This window comes from Somniosus microcephalus, chromosome 11 (assembly GCF_052327205.1).
Source record: "Somniosus microcephalus isolate GS21.2 chromosome 11, FLI_Smic_1.0, whole genome shotgun sequence".
Lineage (NCBI taxonomy): Eukaryota > Metazoa > Chordata > Chondrichthyes > Squaliformes > Somniosidae > Somniosus > Somniosus microcephalus.
Window position 1 is genome coordinate 12,856,764 of NC_140997.1, and position 24,097 is coordinate 12,880,860.

Consider the following 24,097-nt stretch of genomic DNA (forward strand, 5'->3'; position numbering starts at 1 on the left):
TCTTTTCCCCCCCCCCCCCCCCCCCCCCTGCCCACCATTGAGGCTTGGGGAGTCAGTTAAGACATTTTTATTAGGCAGTGGGTATTAAGGGTTGCAGACCCAAAGATGGGATAGATAGAGTTGAGCTACAGATCAGCCATGATCTCATTGAATGGTGGAACAGGCTCGAGGGGCTGAATGGCCTCCTCCTGTTCCTATGTTCCCACTGACCGTACTATGGAAGATAGCTCAATGCTGCCTCAGACTTCCTGTCCAGTGTGACCATTAAAAGCCATCCCCTGGAAGCAGTAGGGTGACTTTTTGAGAGGCCAGAAGCTCGTTAAAAGGAACATTAGGGCCATTTGATTTCCTCCCCCCCCGCCCCCCCCCCCTTGCCCCACTCCGGTTTATAAACCATCAGATGGAGAGGGATTGCAGTGAGCTAGCATTCATCCTGTGTGCAATCTGTGGGCTGTAATTAAAATTCCTCATTCCTCACGTTCCCTGGTCTTGCATAGTTCCTGTCCTGTGGGGAATGCCCTTTTAAAAAGAAGAGGGACTTCCCAGGATTGGTGTTTGCAAGGAGTCCTATTATATTTCTGCAATTGCTGCCTGAAAGATTGCCTGTGAAATGCAGGCGACTTGGAAAGAAATAACTTCCATTTCTATAGCGCCTTTCACGGCCTCAGGACGTCCCAAAGCACTTCACAACCAATGAAGTACCTTTTCGAAGTGCAGTCACTGTTGTAATGTAGGAAACGCGGCAGCCAATTTGTGCACAGCAAGCTCCCACAAACAGCAATGAGATAAATGACCAGATAATCTGGATTTTTTTGTTTTGTTTTAGCGATATTGATTGAGGGCTAACTATTGGCCCAGGACACCGGGGAGAACTCCCCCCCCCCACTCCTCTCGGAAAGGGCTGCGCTGAATTACAAAGGAACACCACAAAATGGGTTTAATATGCACTTTCTGGAGGGTTCGTTTCAGTCTTGCGTTGCTATGGTTACCTTGCCTACAGTAAGGCCTGGCCAGAGGTGCCTGACTGTTATGCAGCCGCAGTGCATTGTTCGAGTAGGCTTTTGTTATAATTCAGTGTGTGCCGCCGGCATTTTATATTGGACACCCACTCGGGTCCTTTCTGTGGAATGCAGTCGAGATGTAGATTCGGTAACACCATACAGCCACTCCTAATTTATGCTAATAGATCCTTTTTTATACAAGGGCAAGTTAAAGAACTTTAGTGCCTAATATTTGCACTGGTTCCTCGCACTAATGATTAATGGAATCAATGAACTGACTGGTCTCAAGCAATCATTTAAAACCTTAGCATTTCTCTTTTTTTTTCTTCTCTCAAGTATTTTCATTTTGAACCTCAAATATACCAAGAACAAAACCAAAAGTGACGGGGGATAAAGAGAGTCAGACCTGTCCTGAAGAGTGAATTCTGAAATGCAGTGACTTGTTTAACCAAACATGGCTGCCTTGTGGCGCACAGTAAGATCCCACACAAAATAAACCATTGCGATGACCGACCAGCTGATGTGTTTTTAGTTGGTGCTGGTTGAGGGAGGCATGTTGGTCTGGAGAACTCCCAACTCTTTGAATAGGCAAGAGGGGCCCCTCAGTTCAAAGCTTCATCTGAAGGTTGGCGTAGTGTCGCCAACTCTGGTTGGTGGTCTTCCTGGCGATTTCATCACATGACTCCCCGCCTCTAACCGCCCCCCCCCTCCCCTCCCCAACACTCTGGCCATTGGTCGCCCAACACGTCCATCCTCATGGCCCACCCCTCTTCCCAAGGCCAATGGAAAACGAACAGGCTCTTTGTTATCCCATTAGATGATTGTTGACTGCCAGTCAGACAGCCTTTCCCCCCCCCCCCCCACGCCCCTCCCATCACCAATATTTTTATATACATAATAAATGAAAGTGATCAAAAAAATGACAATAAACACAATTCCTGTAAGGTTTTTCTCCCGGGTGTTGGTTGTAGCAGGGTCCAGGAGATTAGTCTTTCATTTCTGGAGACGCCAGGCCAATCCTGGCGGGTTGGCAACCCTAAGTTGACTTTTCTTGACACTGAAGTGCTCCCTCAGAACTGCCCTGCAGTCCTCAGTTTTGGTTATGACCTTAAGTCCTGGAGTGGGGCTTGAACTCACGACCTTCTGGCAACCAAGTGAGCCAAGTTGGTGCACAGCAGCCAGGTACTGACTGCTACTGACTGAGGCAGGGTGAAGGGGTGGGGGGAATCTGCCAGTGTCCTCCTGATCCTGATTGCTATTCAGTGGCCACTGTTGGAAGTGAATCAGGCTCAGTTCTAGAATAACCTTGTTGTCGGGGCCCTTGTGCATAGCAGAAGGCAGGTGAGTAAATAAGGCCCACTTCTCACTCTGCAAAATAATTGTGGATTTTCCCATAGCTATTCATTGAAACATATAGGATTCTGAGGGGGATTGACAGTCTAGAACGAGGGGGCAGAGTCTCAGGACATTTAAGACTGAGATGAGGAGGAATTTCTTCACTCAGAGGGCTGTGAATCTTTGGAATTTGCTACCCCAAAGAGCTGCGGATGCTGAGTTGTTGAGTATATTCAAGGCTGAGATAGATCGATTTTGGACTCTCAGGGAATCAAGGAATATGGGGATCAGATGGGAAAGTGGAGTTGAGGTCGAAGATCGGCCATGATCTCATTGAATGGCGGAGCAGGCTCGAGGGGCCGTGTGGCGGAGCAGGCTCGAGGGGCCGTGTGGCGGAGCAGGCTCGCGGGCCGTGTGGTGGAGCAGGCTCGAGGGGCCGTGTGGCGGAGCAGGCTCGAGGGGCCGTGTGGCGGAGCAGGCTCGAGGGGCGTGTGGCGGAGCAGGCTCGAGGGGCCGTGTGGCGGAGCAGGCTCGAGGGGCCGTGTGGCGGAGCAGGCTCGAGGGGCCGTGTGGCGGAGCAGGCTCGAGGGGGCCGTGTGGCGGCGCAGGCTCGAGGGGCCGTGTGGCGGAGCAGGCTCGAGGGGCCGTGTGGCGGAGCAGGCTCGAGGGGCCCGTGTGGCGGAGCAGGCTCGAGGGGCCGTGTGTGCGGAGCAGGCTCGAGGGGCCGTGTGGCGGAGCAGGCTCGAGGGGCCGTGTGGCCAACTCCTGCTCCTATTTCTTATGTTATTACTGAATAAAATGCAGTGAGGGAAGGGGGGGAAGGGTTCCTGTGAATGGTCCCATTGTGTGCATCCCACTAAACCGATAGAGGAAACCCCAACAGTGATTCTGTGCATCTGGAGTTGTCAATCCACCCGTGACCTTTGACCATATTGTAGCTAAAAACAATGAACCGACTATAAATAGCCGCCTGCGACGCGTCAGGGATCGAGGTGACATTTCCTGCCATTCAATGCTGTCAATGGTACATTCACTGCTTCCACGCTTGTTCCATAGTTTGCTTTGGGGTTGCTCGTTAATAGTCCTGTGTCGATCCATTGTGCTAAGCTCTCAGTAAGCAAACGTATTGCCCTGTGAACATGGTATCCCGCTGTCTCTCAGATGCCATGACCTGTTCTGCAGCTTAAGGTGGGCAGCTGACCTCTTACTAGTGCCATTGCGTCGCAGAGGAGGTACATGGGGCTGGTGCGGGTTAACGAGCCTTCCCCTCTCCACCCTCCCATCCCTAGAATTTCAGTAAACATAGAAACATAGAAGATAGGAGCAGGAGTAGGCCATTCGGCCCCTCGAGCCTGTTCCGCCATTTAATGCGATCATGGCTGATCATCCAAATTCAGTACCCTGTCCCTGCTTTCTCCCCATATCCCTTTATCCCTTTAGCCTTAAGAAATATATCCAACTCCTTCTTGAATATATTTAATAAGTTGGCCTCAACTGCCTTTTGTGGTAGAGAATTCCACAGGTTCACCACTCTCTGGGTGAAGAAATTCCTCCTCATCTCTGTCCTAAATGGCTTACCCCTTATCCTTAGACTGTGACCCCTGGTTCTGGACTCCCTGGCCATCGGGAACAGCCTTCCTGCATCTAGTCTGTCTAGTCCTGTTAGAATTTTATAAATTTCAATGAGACCCCCTCTCATTCTTCTAAACTCCAGCGAGTACAAGCCCAATCGACCCAATCTCTCCTCATACGTCATTCCTGCCATCCAGGTATCAGTTTGGTGAATCTTCGCTGCACTCCCTCCATGGCAAGAACATCCTTCCTCAGATAAGGCGACCAAAACTTCACACAATACTCAAGGTGTGGTCTCACCAAGGCCCTGTACAACTGCAGCAAGACATCCTTGCTCCTGTACTCGAATCCTCTCGCTGTGAAAGGGTGTGTGAATTTTCATTAATAGCGTGCCACTTGAGTGTGAACACACCCAGGAACACAATTACACGGGTGGTGGCTGGAGGCGCCATCATGGAGAACGATGGACTCGTGGTGATGGGGACATTTTCAGGCGATGAATTAAGGAGATCACACCGTGTGGATTGGTTGACGTATGTTCATTCCTAAAGAAAGAATTGCATTTATCTCGAATCTGTCAGGACCTTGGGATGTCCCAGAGAGCTTTACAGCCAATTAATTACCTTTTTGAAGTGTAGTCACTGTCGTAATGTAGGAAACACGGCAACCAATTTGCACACAGCAAGATCCCACAAACAGCAATGAGATAAATAATCTGATCTGTTTTAGTGGTGGCGGCTAAGGGTTAAATATTGGCCAAACACCAGAGAGAACTCTGCTGCTTTTCTACGAATAGTGGCCGTGGGATCTTTTACGTCCACCCGAGAGAGTAGACAGGGCCTCGGTTTAACGTCTCATCCGAAAGACGGCACCTCCGACAGTGCAGCACTCCCTCAGCACTGCACTGGGAGTGTCAGCCTAGATTCTGCGCTCAAGTCTCTGGAGGGGGGGGCTTGAACCCATGACTTTCTGACTCCGAGGCGAGAGCGCTGCCCCACTGAGCCACGGCTGACACCAATAGCCTACTGAGAGCACTGCCCTTTTTTTGCGAGAAAGTGGCTCCCTCAACAGTGCGTGTGTCTCCTCCCCCCACAGAGTTTGTGGGGAACAGGAGGGACGGGCCCAGTGGCCCAAGGGATTGGGGCACCCAACACTCTGTGCCAGTCGACACTATACCTGCTAGGTACCCGTGGGCAGGGTGCAGTGGAGGTGGCATAACATTGGTGGAAGAATAAGGAGCTATTCAGTGATTGGGTACTTGGTGATGCCATTGTGTCTATGGTACCCTGTAATAGGCTATTCCGTTTTACTTTACCATTGCCTTGTTGTGTATAATCAAAGGCTTAAGTGTATAATTTGCATATGGGGCAACTCAAATCTTCCACTCATACTCCAAGAACAATTCGGTGTGTTACTCGGCCAGGCTGGTTATTAACTTCTGATTTCAGAATCTCTGCTGCCCGTATCCTAACTCGCACCCAGTCCTGTTCACCCATCGCTCCTGTGCTCGCTGACCTACATTGGCTCCCGCTCCGGCAAGGCCTCAGATTTAAAATTCTCATCCTTGTGTTCAAATCCCTCCCTGGCCTCGCCCCCTCCCTATCTCTGTAACCTCCTCCAGCCCCACAACTCTCCGCGATCTCTGCGCTACTCCAGTTCTGGCCCGATTTTCATCGCCCCACCATTGGTAGCCGTGCCTTCAGCCGCCTGGGCCCGAACCTCTGGAATTCCTTCCTGAAACCTCTCTGCCTCCCTAACTCTCCCTCCTCCTTTAAGACGCTCCTTAAAACCTATCTCTTCGACCAATGGTTTGACCAAGTGTTTGGGGCGCCTGTCCTACTATCTCCTTATGTGGCTCCTGTGAAGTGCCTTGGGAATGTTTTTACTACATTAAAGGCGCTATATAAATGCAAGTTGTTGTTGCTGTTTACTCCTATTCTGTTTCAATTGCAGAGATTTCGATTCTCTTAAGAGCGACGACGTGTATGAGAATAATCATTTGGTAAGTAGCACACTTTTTATGAAAGGGAGAGAACCTTCGTGTTAAATTGTCTTTCACGGTGTTGGGACAGTGGGTTGGAATATTTACCCTCGTGAAGCGTATGGGGAGTGGAATGTCTTTCCATAGAATTCCTACCTTGAGTCGGAAGGTCATGGGTTCAGGCCCCGCTACGGAGTTGGGGGGGGGGGGGGGGAGGGGGGGGCACCGAATCTCGGCTGAGGTTTGAGTGTGATACCGTTCTGTCGGCGGTGCGGTCTTTCCGCTATGATGTCAGACCGATGCTCCCGTCTGCTGGTTCTGGTGGAGGTAAAAGACCCCGTGGCAATATTGGAAGAGCGGGGCGGTGCGGGGGGGGGGGCGCGGGGGGAGTTCTCCTGCTGTCCTGGCCAATGTTCCTCCCTCAACCAACACCACCTAAACCAGATTTACCGGGGCATTCATCTCATTTGCTGCTTGTGGGACCTTGCTGTGCCCAATTTTGTTTTTATTCACCCTGGGGATGTGGGCGTCGCTGGCAAGGCCGGTATTTATTGTCCATCCCCAGTAGCCCTGAGAAAGTGGTGGTGGTGAGCCGCCTTGGACATCTGGTAGCAGTTTTGATACAACTGACTCGCTCGCATCGCTAGGCCACTTCAGAGGGTTGTTAAGAGTCAACCACGTTGGCGTGGGACTGGAGTCACGTATAGGCCCAGCCCGGGTAAGGGCGGCAGATTTCCTTCCCTAAAGAAGCACAGGTCTTGGGTTAAAAATCTGAGCAAATGGACCCAGCATAAGTCACTGTCTTCAGGAAAGTAAAGGGGGAGAAGATTGGAGAGGTGGAGGGGGGTGGCTTGTGATTATTATAATATCGAAGTTCAGCTTTTTTTGCGCAGGGACACATCCAGGATTTGTCATTGTAATAATGGCAGTGCCAGTGTTGCTGACATTAGTCGGGTTGCCAACTCTGGTTGGACGCATTCCTCGAGGTTTCACCACATGATCTCCCGCCTCCACCCAGCCCGCCCACTCAAACTGTCTTTTCTTCCCCTTGCCAGAAAGAAAGTGAATAAAACACACAATTTTTAATGCCCCTATGATTTTTCTCAGGGTGTTGCTCACAGCGGTGTCCAGAGATTAATCTTCAGATCCTGGAGACTCCGGGGCACCCTGGAGGGTTGGCAACCCTTGGCACTAGTGACAGTTCATTCTCCACTATTGTTCTAATGCATCTGATAAAACAAGGAGGCCTTTTCTTTCTCTCCCTTCCGTTTCTGTCACATTACAGTAATAGTGGTAGAATGAATAAATTAATCGAGTGCCGACACTGATGCAGTGTTTCCCCAGATAGGATTACACAGGATATACGGCACAGAAACAGGCCATTCGGCCCAACCAGTCCATGCCGGCGTTTATGCTCCACTCGAGCCTCCTCCCGTCTTTCCTTATCTAACTCTATCAGTATAACCCCTCTATTCCCTTCTCCCTCATGTGCTTGTCTAGCCTCCCCTTAAATGCATCTGTACTATTCGCCTCAACCGCTCCCTGTGGCAGCGAGTTCCACATTCTCACCACTCTCTGGGTAAAGAAGTTTCTTCTGAATTCCCTATTGGATTTCTTGGTGACTATCTTATATTGATGGCCTCTAGTTATGCTCTTCCCCACAAGTGGAAACACTCTCTCTGTATCCACTCTATCAAAACCTTTCATAATTTTAAAGACCCCTATTCGGTCACCCCTCAGCCTTCTCCTCTTTTCAAGAGAAAAGAGACCCAGCCTGTTCATCCTTTCCTGATATGTATACCCTCGGCATTTCTGGTATCATCCTTGTAAATCTTCTCTGCACCCTCTCCAGTGCCTCTATATCCTTTTTATAATATGAATGTCATAAATCGCAACTTCTACAAGAAGTAACTCGGGAAGTACTACTGAACGGCCAGCTGAGGGCGCCGTCCGAGGAGTATAAATACTCGGGCGTGGGCCCCAACTTGGCCAGAGACAGTCTGGAAACAGGAAGCTAGTGACTACTAACTAGACCTCCATGTTTTGTTACAAGTCGATTAAAGCCTTGCTTTATGTACAACCAAGTGCGCAGTGAGTCTTTATTACGTCAATGGTGACCAGAATTGTACGTAGAAATAAACCCTAGTGCCTGGTTTGCTTTTTTATGGCCTTGTTAACCTGTGTCGCTCCTTTTAGCGATTTGTGTATTTGTACTCCCAGATCCCTTTGCTCTTCTACTTCATTTAGATTCTTGTTTTCCAAGCAATATGTGACCTCCCTATTTATCTGTGTTGAATTTCATTTGCCAATTATATGCCCATTCTGTAAGTTTTTTAATGTCTTCCTGTAATTTGTTACAGTCCTCCTCAGTATTGACTATCCCCCCCAATTTGGTGTCACCTGCAAATTTAGAAATTGTGTTTTTGATTCCAAAGTCTAAATCGTTAATATAAATTGTGAACAGCAGTGGTCCCAGCACTGATCCTTGTGGAACACCACTACCCACCTTCTGCCACTCTGAATAGTGTGTGGAGGGGGTGGGGGTGTGTGGAGGTGTGTGGGGGTGTGGGGTTGTGGGGTGTGGAGGGGGGTGGTGTGGGGGGGTGAAGTCTCCCAGTAATCACACAAGACTTATCCAGGTGGTACCAAGGTGGGTAAATGGAGTTGAGGTACAGATCAGTCACTGAATGGGGAGCAGTCCCGAAGGGCTGAATGGCCTCCTTCTGTTCCTATGTTGCGAGCTGGTGCTTGGGCCTTCTCTGCCAAGAGCTATGTGAGTTTATGGTGATGCTTTTGCATTAGGCTGAGGCATAAGATCCAAGGAGAGGACATATAAATTGGCTAGAAAAAGCAATAATCCTGAGGATTGGGAGCAGTTTAGGAGTCAACAAAGGAGGACAAAGGGATTAATTAAGAAAGGGAAAATAGAATATGAGAGTAAGCTAGCATGGAACATAAAAACTGACTGTAAAAGCTTTTATAGATATGTGAAGAAAAAAAGATTGGTGAAGTCAAGCGTAGGTCCCTTACAGTCAGAATCAGGGGAATTTATAATGGGAAACAAGGAAATGGCAGACCAACTAAATACATACTTTGGTTCTGTCTTCACAAAAGAGGACACAAATAACCTCCCAGAGATGCCGGGGAACATAGGGTCTAATGAGAGGGAGGAACTGAAAGAAATCAGGATTTGTAGGGAAATGGTGTTAGGAAAATTGATGGGACTGAAGGCCGATAAATCCCCAGGGCCTGATGGCCTACATCCCAGGGTACTTAAGGAAGTGGCCCTAGAGATAGTAGATGCATTGCTGATCATCTTCCAGAACTCGATAGACTCTGGAACAGTACCCATGGATTGGAGGGTAGCTAATGTTACCCCACTATTCAAAAAAGGTGGTCGAGAAAAAGCAGGGAATTATAGACCGGTAAGCCTGACATCGGTAGTGGGGAAAATGCTGGAGTCTATTATAAAAGATGTAATAGCAGAGCACTTGGAAAGCAGTGACAGGATCGGACAAAGTCAACATGGATTTACAAAAGGTAAATCATGCTTGACTAATCGACTGGAATTTTTTGAGGATGTAACTGGTAAAATAGATAAGGGAGAACCAGTGGATGTGGTGTATTTGGACTTTCAGAAGGCTTTCGATAAGGTCCCACATAAGAGATTAGCGTGCAAAATTAAGGCACATGGGATTGGGGGCAAGGTATTGACTTGGATAGAGAACTGGTTGGCGGACAGAAAGCAAAGAGTTGGAATAAACGGGTCATTTTCCGAGTGGCAGGCAGTGACTAGTGGGGTACCGCAAGGATCGGTCCTAGGACCCCAGCTGTTCACAATATATATTAATGATCTGGATGAGGGAATTGGATGTAATATCTCCAAATTTGCAGACGACACAAAGCTGGGTGGGAGGGTAAGCTGTGAGGAGGATGTCGTGAAACTCCAGTACGATTTGGACAGGTTGGGTGATTGGGCAGAAACATGGCAAATGCACTATAATTTGAATAAATGTGAGGTTATCCACTTCGTTGGCAAAAACAGGAAGGCAGATTATTATTTGAATGGCAATAGATTGGGAGAAGGGGAAGTGCAAAGAGACCTGGGTGTTATTGTGCACCAGTCGCTGAAGGTAAGTATGCAGGTGCAGCAGGCGGTTAAGAAGGCAAATGGTATGTTGGCCTTCGTAGCGAGAGGGTTCGAGTACAGGAACAAGGATGTCTTGCTGCAGTTGTACAGGGCCTTGGCGAGACCGCACCTTGAGTATTGTGTGCAGTTTTGGTCACCTTACCTGAGGAAGGACGTTCTTGCCATGGAGGGAGTGCAGCGAAGATTCACCAGGCTGATACCTGGGATGGCAGGAATGACGTACAAGGAGAGATTGTGTCGATTGGGCTTATACTCACTGGAGTTTAGAAGATTGAGAGGGGATCTCATAGAAACCTATAAAATTCTGTCAGGTCTGGACAGACTAGATGCAGAAAGGATGTTTCTGATGGCCGGGGAGTCCAGAACCAGGGGTCATAGTCTAAGGATAAGGGGTAAGCCATTTAGGACTGAAATGAGGAGGAATTTCTTCACCCAGAGAGTGGTGAACCTGTGGAATTCTCTGCCACAAAGGGTGGTGGAGGCCAGTTCATTAAATATATTCAAGAAAGAGTTGGATATATTTCTTGAGGCTAAAGGGATCAAGGGATATGGAGAGAAGGCAGGGACAGGGTACTGAATTTGGATGATCAGCCATGACCTCATTGAATGGCGGAGCAGGCTCGAAGGGCCGAATGGCCTACTCCTGCTCCTATCTTCTATGTTTCTATGCTTTAAAAGAAAAAGAAAGACTTGCACGACCTCAGGACGTCCCAAAGTGCTTTATGGCCAATGAAGTACTTTTTGAAGTGTAGTCACAGTTGTAATGTAGGAAACACGGCAGCCAATATGCGCACAGCAAGCTCCCGCAAACAGCAGTGTGTTAATGAGCAGGTAATCTGTTTTTGTTATGTTGAATGAGGGCTAAATATTGACCAGGACACCGGGGAGAACTCCCCCTGCCCTTCTTCAAAATAGTGCCCGTGGGATCTTTTACGTCCACCTGAGAGAGCAGACGGTTTAACGCCTCATTCAAAAGACGGCACCTCCGACAGTGCAGCTCTCTCTCAGCACTGCCCTGGGAGTGTCGGTCTATATTTTTGTGCACAAGTCTCTGGAGTGGGGACTTGAACCCACAACCTTCTGACTCAGAGGCAAGAGTGCTGCCCACGCTGTGTCTCAGTGGGTAGTTCTCTCACTGCCCCTTTAAGTGGGGCACTCGCCGCCTGTGTGTGTGAAAAAGGCACTTTGGAAATTTTCGGGAGGGCTTTCATTGCGTGCCAGTGAAGTAATTCCGTGTTCAAGCAGAATTGATATCATTGTGTAAACGCATGAAAACCTGTTTGCCAGGCACCATCCCTTACGTGTAATTATGGTTGAACTTTGCTCTCAATCGCTTTTTCAGTTGCAGTGAAGTGAGTTATTTAGCAAACAAATTCAAAGAGGCTGTTTTGTTCATCTCTTTGATCCTGCCTGGATTGCTGTGCACAGTCCCAGTCACCTAATCGCAGGAAGGATGTCGCTGCCCTTAGCTTCGGCAGAGAAAATGATTCTCGGCTACAGGGAAAAAAATCAGTGAATTTCTCTTGGGGGGGAAAACGTGAGGCTTTGTGCTGCATTGTGAAATGAATTGGAAAATATCAATTGATCCAGGCAAATTGTACACTCTCTGGTAAAGGGTTCAAATGGCAGGGGTCACAGGTTACAAGTGGCGAGTATGTAGGAGGGCCGGGAGGGGGTAGAAACATAGAAGATAGGAGCAGGAGTAGGCCATTCGGCCCCTCGAGCCTGCTCCGCCATTTAATGAGATCATGGCTGATCATCCAAATTCAGTACCCTGACCCTGCCGTCTCCCTATATCCCTTGATCCCTTTAGCCTCAAGAAATATATCCAACTCCTTCTTGAATATATTTAATGAATTGGCCTCTACTGCCTTCTGTGGCAGAGAATTCCACAGGTTCACCACTCTCTGGGTGAAGAAATTCCTCCTCATCTCTGTCCTAAATGGCTTACCCCTTATCCTTAGACTGTGACCCCTGGTTCTGGACTCCCCGACCACCGGGAACATCCTTCCTGCATCTAGTCTGTCTAGTCCTGTTAGAATTTTATAAGTTTCAATGAGATCCCCTCTCATTCTTCTAAACTCCAGTGAGTATAAGCCCAATCGACCTAATCTCTCCTCATACGTCATTCCTGCCATCCCAGGTATCAGCCTGATGAATCTTCGCTGCACTCTCTCCATGGCAAGAACATCCTTCCTCAGATAAGGCGACCAAAACTGCACACAATACTCAAGGTGTGGTCTCACCAAGGAAACCGAATCCAAATCACCTTGTGCAACAAGTCATCCGGAATGGCCTTTGGAAACAAGTGGGTCCAAGAAGACTTTAGAATCATAGATCTTACAGCACAGAAGGAGGCCATTCGGCCCATCCTGTCAGTGCCAGGCCGAGGAAGAGCTATCCACCCTAATCCCACTTTCCAGCTCTTGGTCCGCAGCCCTGTAGGTTACGGCACTTCAGGTGCATGTCCAAGTACTTTTTAAATGTGACGAGGGTTTCTGCCTCTACCATCCTTTCAGGCAGTGAGTTCCAGACCCCCACCACCCTCTGGGTGAAAAAAATTCTCCTCAAATCCCCTCTAATCCTTCTACCAATTACTTTAAATCTATTCCCCCTGGTTATTGATCTCTCTGCTAAGGGAAATAGGTGCTTCCTATCCACTCTATCTAGGCCCCTCTTAATTTTATACACTCTTGGAAAGAGCGATCCAATTAGTCCCACTCCTCTGCTCTTTCCCCGTAGCCCTGAAGACTTTAGCTGCATTTCTGCAGAGCGATGGGATCGAGGTATGTGATGGGTAAGTGGGTTGAAACCTATTTAAAAATAAAACCAAACAAATGAGCCTGTTGGGCATAATACCCTCGCCCTGCTCTTAAATTTCTCATACCGTGTTCTTACTGGTAAGTTCAGGCTCCGGACTGCCCCTGCTCATTACACCTCGGGCCCTGGGGTACCGGTTTGTTAGGGATCTAATGCTGTGGCTCTGTGGGCAGCACCCTCGCCTCTGAGTCAGAAGGTTGTGGGCTCAAGCACCTCTCCAGAGCCTTGAGCACAAATCCCGAGCCGACACTCCCAGAGGCCGTGCTGCGCTGCTGGAGGTGCCGTCTTTCGGATGAGACGTTAAATCGAGGCCCTATCTGGTGGACGTAAAAGATCCCGCGGCGCTATATCGAAGAAGAGCAGGGGGGTTTCTCCCCGGTGTCCTGGAGCCAATATTTATCCCTCAACCAACATCACTAAAATAGATGATCTGGCCATTCATTGCATACCAGTAGACTCTCAGGAACAGAGTCAGAAAGAACAAAATAATTCTCGAAAGCTGCTTTCACATTCAGCAGCTGACTCCTGCATTGTGAAACATAGGACCAGGAGGAGGCCATTCAGCCCCTCGAGCTTGATCCGTCATTCAGTGAGATCATGGCTGATCTTCACCTTAACTCCATTCACCCGCCTTGGTTCTGTAACCCTTAATACCCTTACCTAACACATCCATCAGTCTCAGTTTTGGAATTTTGGAACTGCAACAGCTTTTTGGGGGAGAGAGTTCCAGATTTCCACCAGCCTTTGTGTGAGGAGGTGCTTCCTGACATCGCCCCTGAACGGCCTGGCTCTAATTTGGGGGTTTCTTGCAGCCAGTGGCCGTGTCAGTGTAAACCTGTTGGTGTTTTTCCCAAGACCCTTTTTTCACTGGGTCTTCTGGCCGTTGCCAGACTGAGCCGGGGTTAGTGGGCAGTCTGCGGTGGTTAACGCTGTGGGTTTTGGTGGTGAGATCTCATCGAACGCCCCCTGTTATAAGAAAAGATAGAAAAAGAACTTGCATTTCTGTAGCGCCTTTCACGACCGCGGGATGTCCCAAATCACTTTACAGCCATTGATGTACTTTTTTTTGAAGTGTAGCCACCGCTGTGATGTAGGAAACGCCACAACCAGTTGACGCACAGCAAGATCCCACAAACAGCAATGGGTTATCTCTGACGTGCCATCACTGCCCCGCCCGAAATGTCACGGGCGCTTGTGTGGAATGTTCGTTCGTTGCGGTTTACGGGTATTTCGCTCCGTGAGTTCTCCACAGTCTGTCTCCTCCTGAATCTCACTCCTAACAATTCTCTAGCTTTGACAACTCTGATTAAAGGGATTGAACGTGAGGTAGAATATTGACCAAAAGTGGACATATATTTTTTTTCTTACTGGGTGTTAGTCACTGCAGCGAGGGGTTAATGTCTGGGAATGATGGTAAGAAATCTGAATTAAGGAAACCAGTTGAAATGAGCTGTGTGTTTATGAGGCTATCTCTAAGCCTGTTACTCCACTTCCCTTCCACCGTGTAACTCCTCCTAACCAGCATTGACTTGGGATTGCTTGCTGACGGAGTGCCTGAAGTAGAAAGTGCTCCATTCGCAGCTTTAATAATCCTTGCGTTAATGAACACAGAATTTACCAAACCCATTGGCTAATTCCAATACTCCTCGGGGAAACTCCAAGTACCAGGTTCATTTTACTCTTTTCGAATTCCTATAGGTTGGGCTGCAGCCCTGACCGATTCAGTGAGCTGATTGATTAATTGAAGTGGTCAAAGTCTCTCTCGTTCTGAACCTGTAAATGGGAAGTCCGGGGCTTTCCTGAAACTGAAAGTAAACCTCTTGTAACAGACTTTGAGCAACGCTCTTGAGGTTGCGAGATGTAATCGTGACTGTTGCACAACCCACGGAATATTGTGCAAGTTCAGGCCTTGAGCCTAAAGTCCCACTTTCCCTCTCTTCCACTCCTCCCCAAGCCCAAGACAGCCCAGGGGCAACGGTTGGAGGAGGGTGGTGTGGTTGTCCTCCATAGAAATCATAGAATCAGAGACATTTACGGCACAGACGGAGGCCATTCGGCCCATTGTGTCCGTGCCGGCCGACAGAGGTCTCCAGCCTAATCCCACTTTCCAGCTCTTGGTCCGTAGCCCTGTAGGTTACGGCGCTTCAAGTGCATATCCAAGTACTTATTAAATGTGATGAGGGATTCTGCCTCTACCACCCTTTCAGGCAGTGAGTTCCAGACCCCCACCACCCTCTGGGTGAAAAAAGTTCTCCTCAACGCCCCTCTAATCCTTCCACCAATTACTTTAAATCTGTGCCCCCTGGTTATTGACCTCTCTGCTAAGGGAAATAGGTCCTTCCTATCCACTCTATCTAGGCACCTCAATCAAGTCTCCCCTCAGCCTCCTCTGCTCCGAAGAAAACAACCCCAGCCTATCCAATTAAAATTCTCAAGTCCTTGCAACATCCTCATAAATCTCCTCTGTACCCTCTCCAGTGCAATCCTTGTCAAAGGCTACAGCGAGGATGGCGAGCGATAACGCATCGTGGTCACAGTTATAGAGAATGTCGTTTGTGACTTGTGGTTACATAGGATTACATCGGACATACAGCACAGAAACAGGCCATTCGGCCCAACCAGTCCATGTCGGCGTTTATGCTCCACTCGAGCCTCCTCCCGTCTTTCCTCATCTAAATCTATCAGCATAACCCTCTATTCCCTTCTCCCTCAGATGCTTGTCCAGCCTCCCCTTAAATGCCTCTATGCCATTCGCTTCAACCATTTCCTGTGGTAGCGAGTTCCACGTTCTCACCACTCTCTGGGTAAAGAAGTTCCTTCTGAATTCCCTAGTTTCGATTTTCAAATGTTGGGGAAACGTGGGGCGAGATCGTAGATCGAGAGTGAGTCCAATCACAGACCCGTTGAAATGTGTAGAGCTCTGATCATTTGGGAGACACTGGCCTAGAAATTCGGTGGGCTGCGCCACCAGTTAGCGCCTAAAGAGGGCACTCAGTGGCTTTAGCGCCACTGGCCACGCCTCCCGCGATATTTAGCTGGGGCGCTAATGGCGGCGTTAGCCTGTTGCGCTGCGCCGCCACCGATGACGATATTTGGTAGCCCGTCTCTGTAGCGCCGTTCGCAAATCGCACCCGGTTCACGGGGCCTACCTGTGGCAGGCGTGACGCAAATTAAGGTGGAGGTGCGGGGCGGCCGTTTTTTTCGGCGGCCGCCTGCCAGCACCTCCGTCCCCGGCCTCCTGATCTCCCCCCGCGGCAGTGCCGGCTGTTTTCCGAGAGCCCGGCACTTCTCCTCGGTGCCGGGCTCTTTTGCCGGCACTCGCGATCTCTGATCGCGCTGGTGCAGGCCCCTCCCCCTTAAGAATGGGAGGAAGGCCTGCAGTACCGCAGCGCGCCGCTGCGGCACGTTGCGCTGCGATATTCAGTTTCAGCGCCCTAAGAGGGACGCGGAGCGCCTCAAGCAGCGCCCCGTGTCCCTCTTGGGGTGCAGAAGCTGAATTTCCGGCGGTCGCAACTGCTCCGATCGCAGTGGTAATTCCGGCGCCTAGGCGAGCTGGGCGCCTCGTTTGCGGCGCCACTGAATTTCTCCCCCGCTGTACATTAAGCTACTGCACAGTGAATGAGTTGTGGCGATTCTAAGTTGCAGCTTACAAATAACCAAGGGGGAAAAATGGACCTGCTTTGAAATCTGATTCTTGGGGGATTGCTCCACAACTCTATCACCCTCCCATTGGAATAACAAAAATTGCCGAAATTTCCTGTGGTCATTTTGACACTTAGGGCTTGAATTTCCAAGCCCCGTGGAGGCGGGTTTGGAGGTGGGAGTGGTGGGAAAATTGCAGAATCGGGGGGGCAGGAACCCATCCCGCCCCCAACCCGCCTCCGTGCCAATGTCCCAGGAGGCGGGTATCTGACCTGTGCTGGGAGCCGCCTCCCCGAGGCGGGAAGGGGATTAGTGCCAATTAACAGCCTGTTAACAGGGAAACAATTAACAGGCAGTTTTTTGCCTAATCCCTATTTTTAGCCCTGAAGTGTGGGCTGTCCGACGGCTCCGAACCATGCCAAGTTTGCGAGGCGGACCGTCGGCCTGCAGGGGTTGGAGGGGTTGAGATGTCCGTTGTGCAGGTGAGTGATGGGTGCATGTGCAGAGGTAAGTGTGTGAGGTAAGTGTAAAGTGTTTTAATAAGTTTTACTTACCTTTACTTTCTCCTGCAGGCTTCCTTCCTTCAGTTCTCGGGAGTCCCTCAGCTCACCGGCACAGAAAGCAGAATGGCCGCTGAAATGTCAAAAGCTGCAGCATTCTGCTTTCTGGTCTGGAGAGCTCTCTAACTGAGTCTGAGGAGAAGGACTCAAGTTAGAAGACAGATTGTCAGTGTTTGACAGCTTCACAGAGCTGTCAAACGCTGATTTTTCATCTGTCAAAAGCTCCTGACAGATGAAATGTCAATCACTGACATCACCAGTAACCAGGTGTCCCTTAATTGGCCTGCTGAGCCTGCTGGGCGGGCTTAACAAGGTCAATCAAGGGAAAATCGCGTGGATTGGCCACAAATCGATGGAGGCGGGACTACAACCCAAAAAGTGGGAGTCCCGCCTCCATCATGTCCCCATTGACAAAATCCAGCCATTAGTCTTTAGTCCTGTTTTAGTTGAATCTTGAGCCTAACGGATAAAGGCTCCTGTATCCAATTCCTCCATACTCCTGAAAATCTTAAAAGACCTTGATCAAGTCCCTCACACCCAGAGAGTGAAGTCCCAAGTCCCAAGTCCCAAGTCCCAAGTCCCAATCGCTCCGGTCTCAAGGTTGCCTTGCTAGAGACAAGCTAAATTGGCGTCAATCTGGAATCAAGATCTGTCACAGACTGGACACTGCCATTGTTACCATTTCATTATGTTGTTAGGGCATTATGAGTAAATGACTGCTTTCATTGAGGGGGCAGCCTGGTCCAAAAGGTCATGTGTTTCTGTGTAAGATGATCAATGGGTGTGTGGGTGGAGCCCAGAGGTCGAGTCCAAGGGTCAAGGTGCACACAGTGTCTTTAAGGCCCCTGGGTGTTTCCCCCCCGCCACCCCGGTGTGATACAGGTAGACTACCCTTTATCCGGACTTCCGAAAACCGAAACCCTCTAAAAACCGAAGGTTTTTTCGTTCAGCGTAAGTCGTGCGTACGAACGAAAAAACCTTCGGTTTTTAGAGGGTTCCGGTTTCGGAAGTTCGGATAAAGGGTAAGTCGTGCGCACGACCCCCCGCCGGCCCCGACAACCGCCGACCCCCCCCGCGGACCCCGCCGGCCCCGACCCCCCCGCGGACACCGCCGGCTCCGACAACCGCCGACCCCCCCCGCGGACCCCGCCGGCCCCGACAACCGCCGACCCCCCCGCGGACCCCGCCGGCCCCGACAACCGCCGACCCCCCCGCGGACCCCGACAACCGCCGGCCCCGACAACCGCCGACCCCGCCGGCCCCGACAACCGCCGACCCCGCCAGCCCCGACCCCCCCGCGGGCCCCGACAACCGCCGATCCCCCCCGCCGACCCCGACAACCGCCGACCCCCCCGCGGACCCCGCCGGCCCCGACAACAGCCGACCCCCCCGCGGACCCCGACAACCGCCGGCCCCGACAACCGCCGACCCCGCCAGCCCCGACAACCGCCGACCCCCCCGCGGGCCCCGACAACCGCCGATCCCCCCCGCCAACCCCGACAACCGCCGACCACCCCGCCGGCCCCGACAACCGCCAACCCCCCCGCGGACCCCGCCGGCGCCGACCCCGACTGACTTACGCTGAGCGTCAGCGTAAGTCGTGCGCACGACCCCCCGCCGACCCACCTTCCGAAATCCGAAATTCTCCTTTATCCGAAACTCGGCTGGTCCCGAGGTTTTCGGATAAAGGATAGTCTACCTGTAGTTGCTGTGTAAAAGTAAGAGGTATTGTTTTGTGAAGCCTTGCTCCAAAGCAAACACTGCAAGTTAAGAGTTGAGAGACAGATGAGCCTTAACTTGTATTTCACGTGTCTGAAACACAATCGCTCACTTGCAGACATCAGTTCAACAATTCCGGGCATTAAGCTGCTCATTCTCTCTCTGCTCCAGACAGGGCCATTGATACTCCTGCTGTTCAGCCTCTTGTACAAGCCGGGCCTTGTCCAGGCCCTGAGGAGGTGTCCCTCACTGATCTGTATTAGGCTAAAGAGAGAGGCCGCGTCCTGTGGATCAGTGTGTTGGGATTGCTTCTTAGACACGAACCTCCTCCCCCTCCCCCACCTCCTGAAGGAGCATGAGGCAAGAATTTTTAGAAAACCTCAACATGCCTGTGCCGTGTTTGATGGATCTCATCCCCACCTGCTTACCCTATCCCTCGACCCCTTCTCTCTGGAAACCCATCTAGTGGTTTCTTGAGCCCACTTATTCTGTCTACTTCAAGACATTTGCCGGAAAGCTGCAAAACTGAATACAGGAACCTCACACATTACAAACTGAATACAGGAACCTCACACATTACAAACTGAATACAGGAACCTCACACATTACAAACTGAATACAGGAACCTCACACATTACAAACTGAATACAGGAACCTCGCACATTACAAACTGAATACAGGAACCTCACACATTACAAACTGAATACAGGGACCTCACACATTACAAACTGAATACAGGAACCTCACACATTACAAACTGAATACAGGGACCTCAAACATTACAAACTGAATACAGGGACCTCAAACATTACAAACTGAATACAGGGACCTCAAACATTACAAACTGAATACAGGAACCTCACACATTACAAACTGAATACAGGGACCTCACACATTACAAACTGAATACAGGGACCTCAAACATTACAAACTGAATACAGGGACCTCAAACATTACAAACTGAATACAGGGACCTCAAACATTACAAACTGAATACAGGAACCTCACACATTACAAACTGAATACAGGAACCTCAAACATTACAAACTGAATACAGGAACCTCAAACATTACAAACTGAATACAGGAACCTCACACATTACAAACTGAATACAGGAACCTCACACATTACAAACTGAATACAGGAACCTCACACATTACAAACTGAATACAGGAACCTCAAACATTACAAACTGAATACAGGAACCTCACACATTACAAACTGAATACAGGAACCTCGCACATTACAAACTGAATACAGGAACCTCACACATTACAAAATGAATACAGGAACCTCACACATTACAAACTGAATACAGGAACCTCGCACATTACAAACTGAATACAGGAACCTCACACATTACAAACTGAATATAGGAACCTCACACATTACAAACTGAATACAGGAACCTCACACGTTACAAACTGAATACAGGAACCTCACACATTACAAACTGAATACAGGGACCTCAAACATTACAAACTGAATACAGGAACCTCACACATTACAAACTGAATACAGGAACCTCACACATTACAAACTGAATACAGGAACCTCACACATTACAAACTGAATACAGGAACCTCACACATTACAAACTGAATACAGGAACCTCACACATTATAAACTGAATACAGGAACCTCGCACATTACAAACTGAATACAGGAACCTCACACATTACAAACTGAATACAGGAACCTCACACGTTACAAACTGAATACAGGAACCTCACACATTACAAACTGAATACAGGAACCTCAAACATTATAAACTGAATACAGGGACCTCAAACATTACAAACTGAATACAGGAACCTCACACATTACAAACTGAATACAGGAACCTCACACATTACAAACTGAATACAGGAACCTCACACATTACAAACTGAATACAGGAACCTCACACATTACAAACTGAATACAGGAACCTCACACATTACAAACTGAATACAGGAACCTCACACATTACAAACTGAATACAGGAACCTCACACATTACAAACTGAATACAGGAACCTCGCACATTACAAACTGAATACAGGAACCTCACACATTACAAACTGAATATAGGAACCTCACACATTACAAACTGAATACAGGAACCTCACACGTTACAAACTGAATACAGGAACCTCACACATTACAAACTGAATACAGGGACCTCAAACATTACAAACTGAATACAGGAACCTCACACATTACAAACTGAATACAGGAACCTCACACATTACAAACTGAATACAGGAACCTCACACATTACAAACTGAATACAGGAACCTCACACATTACAAACTGAATACAGGAACCTCACACATTATAAACTGAATACAGGAACCTCGCACATTACAAACTGAATACAGGAACCTCACACATTACAAACTGAATACAGGAACCTCACACGTTACAAACTGAATACAGGAACCTCAAACATTATAAACTGAATACAGGGACCTCAAACATTACAAACTGAATACAGGAACCTCACACATTACAAACTGAATACAGGAACCTCACACATTACAAACTGAATACAGGAACCTCACACATTACAAACTGAATACAGGAACCTCACACATTACAAACTGAATACAGGAACCTCAAACATTACAAACTGAATACAGGGACCTCACACATTACAAACTGAATACAGGAACCTCGCACATTACAAACTGAATACAGGAACCTCACACATTACAAACTGAATACAGGAACTGTTAGATCCGTGGTTCAGTGGATAAATAACTACACGGATGCTGTACACAAACAAACAACAGGTCTTTACTGGAGGAGGGTCACTTCTAGACTGGGGTACAGAGGCATGCGCACAGCTTATATACCGGTGTGGTTACTGCCGGTACTACAGTATACAGGAGCTGTAAAAAGTAGTTCTGACTTAAAGCACATACACTACAATTCCTCCCTTTTTAGATTAATAATACCCCCTTAATATTCAAATAACAATTACATTTTTACATGTACATTTAATAACAAAAGTCCATTTATAGATTCAGTCTTTGGGGCGGCTTCCTGACCCTTTCGGGATAGCGCCTTTCCGGAGGTTCTTGTTCTTGGTGCAGAGGCGATTCTGACCCCTTTTCATCGGGTAGTTCATCGGGTTCCACTGCTACTGGGTCTGAAGTAGATGCTACCGGTATGTCGGGTTCATCCCCAGGTACTCGAGACATGGGGTTGACGCCTTCCTGTGACGCTAAGATCTGATCGATGTGGCGTCTCACAATGTTCTCCCCGACATCCACTGTGTACATTAATGGCCACTGCCTTGTACATATCGTTCTGGGTTGCCACTTCTCTGTTCGATAGTCACGGGCCAAGACTGGTTGCCCTACATTGAAGCTCCTTGTCGGCTTCTCGTTGATGTGCTGGAATTGTTTGTCCTCAACATTTCTTCGCACATTTGGTCTGAGCAAGTCCAGACGAGATCTCAACCTTCAGTTAAAGAACATCATGGCCGGGGTCTGGTTGGTAACTGCATGTGTCGCGTTTCGGTAGGCTAATAAGAAATTGTCCATCTTATGCTGTAGTGGAATTTCCTCGTCGCACATGGCCTTTATCGCCTTCTTAAAGGTTTGTACGAACCTCTCAGCCAATCCATTGGTGGCTGGATGATACGGGGCGGATGTGTAATGCCTTACCCTATTCCTTTTCATGAATTTTTGGAACTCGTCGGACACAAACTGTGGTCCATTATCAGAGCAGATCTGCTCTGGCAAACCGTTTCTGGCAAATATGGTCCGTAGGACTGCAATCGTTTTCTCTGTAGTGGTTGAAGACATCTTTATCACCTCAGGCCACTTTGAATGAGCATCCACTGCTATTAAGAACATTGAGTCCATGAATGGACCAGCGAAATCAATGTGCACCCGTTGCCATGGAGAGGAGGGCCACTCCCATGGGCGTAGAGGGGCATGTGGTGGTGCATTTTGGACCTTCTGGCATCCTGAGCAGCTCTTAGTTAGGTCTTCGATTTGTTGATCGATTCCCGGCCACCACACATAAGCCCTAGCAAGGCTTTTCATTTTCACTACCCCCAGATGACCTTCATGTAGCTCCTTTAGCACTCTCTCCCTTAACTTGGGTGGAATCACCACTCTGGATCCACACATCACTGTCCCCTGGCATACTGACAACTGTTCTCTTCTGGATGAGAATGCTGGCAACAGTGAGTCGCCATGTGTTGGCCATCCCCTCACCGTCAATTCATATACCCGTGACAGCGTCGGATCATTGCGGGTCTCCTTCTCTATATCCGCGTTTTTACTGGCAATCGTTCAATTATCGACGAATAAAATATCTCGATAGGGTCCACTGCTGGTGCTTCCTCCGCCGTAGGCAGTGGCAGGCGCGATAGCCCATCAGCGTTCCCATGCTGTTTCATGCCTTTATATTCTATTTCATATTGATTCGCCCCTAGAAACAGGGACCATCTTTGTAACCGCTGTGCAGTCATTACTGGTACGCTCTTCTTAGGATTAAAGATGGAGACAAGTGGTCAGTCAGCAAGGTGAACTTCTGCCCATGCAGATAATGGTTGAATTTTTTTACTCCCCATACTAGGCTGAGGGCCTCCCTGTCAATCTGGGCGTAGTTGCGCTCGGCTGAGGTTAGTGACCGAGACGCAAAGGCCACTGGCCTCTCCAACCCGTCTGGGAATTTGTGCGACAGCACCGCTCCAATGCCGTAGGGTGATGCATCACATGCCAAACGAATTGGTAGTGCTGGGTTGAAATGGGCCAACACCTCTTTTGATGTGATCAATTCTTTACACTTCTGGAAAGCTCGTCCACGTTCGTCATCCCACTTCCATGGTACCCCTGTTTGCAGTAGGGTGTTCAGCGGGTGTAGTACTGTAGACAAATTTGGTAAGAACTTGTGGTAATAGTTTACCAGCCCGAGGAACGACCTCAGTTGTGACACATTTTCTGGTGCTGGAGCCTTGACTACTGCCTCAATCTTGTCAGGGGACTTATGTAACCCCTCTTCATCGATGACGTGGCCGCAATACGAGATCTGTTTCTGGAAAAACTCGCACTTGTGGCGATTAGCTCGTAGCCCATATTCCTTTAATCTGGCGAGCACCTTCTCCAAGTTAGCGAGGTGATCACCGTCATTTTCGCCCGTGACCAAGATGTCGTCCAAATAACACTGGGTCCCTGGAATCCCTTGCAGGACCTGATCCATCGCCCTTTGCCAGATAGCCGGAGCCGAGGCTACTCCAAACACCAGCCGGTTGTATTGATAGAGACCTTTATGGGTGTTGATCGTAAGGTAATGTTTCGAAGCTTCTTCTACCTCCA

At 49.0% G+C, this 24,097-nt stretch overlaps 1 protein-coding gene across 1 annotated transcript in view; it reads left to right on the plus strand.

Moving 5' to 3' along the window:
- The window catches only part of micall2a (mical-like 2a), a 251,359-nt gene that overhangs the window by 139,526 nt on the left and 87,736 nt on the right, over positions 1 to 24,097 (plus strand). The window contains exon 2 of the mRNA XM_086000237.1: positions 5,862 to 5,910. Within this exon, the coding sequence (XP_085856363.1) occupies positions 5,862 to 5,910 (49 nt within the window). The remainder of the gene's footprint in view (positions 1 to 5,861; positions 5,911 to 24,097) is intronic.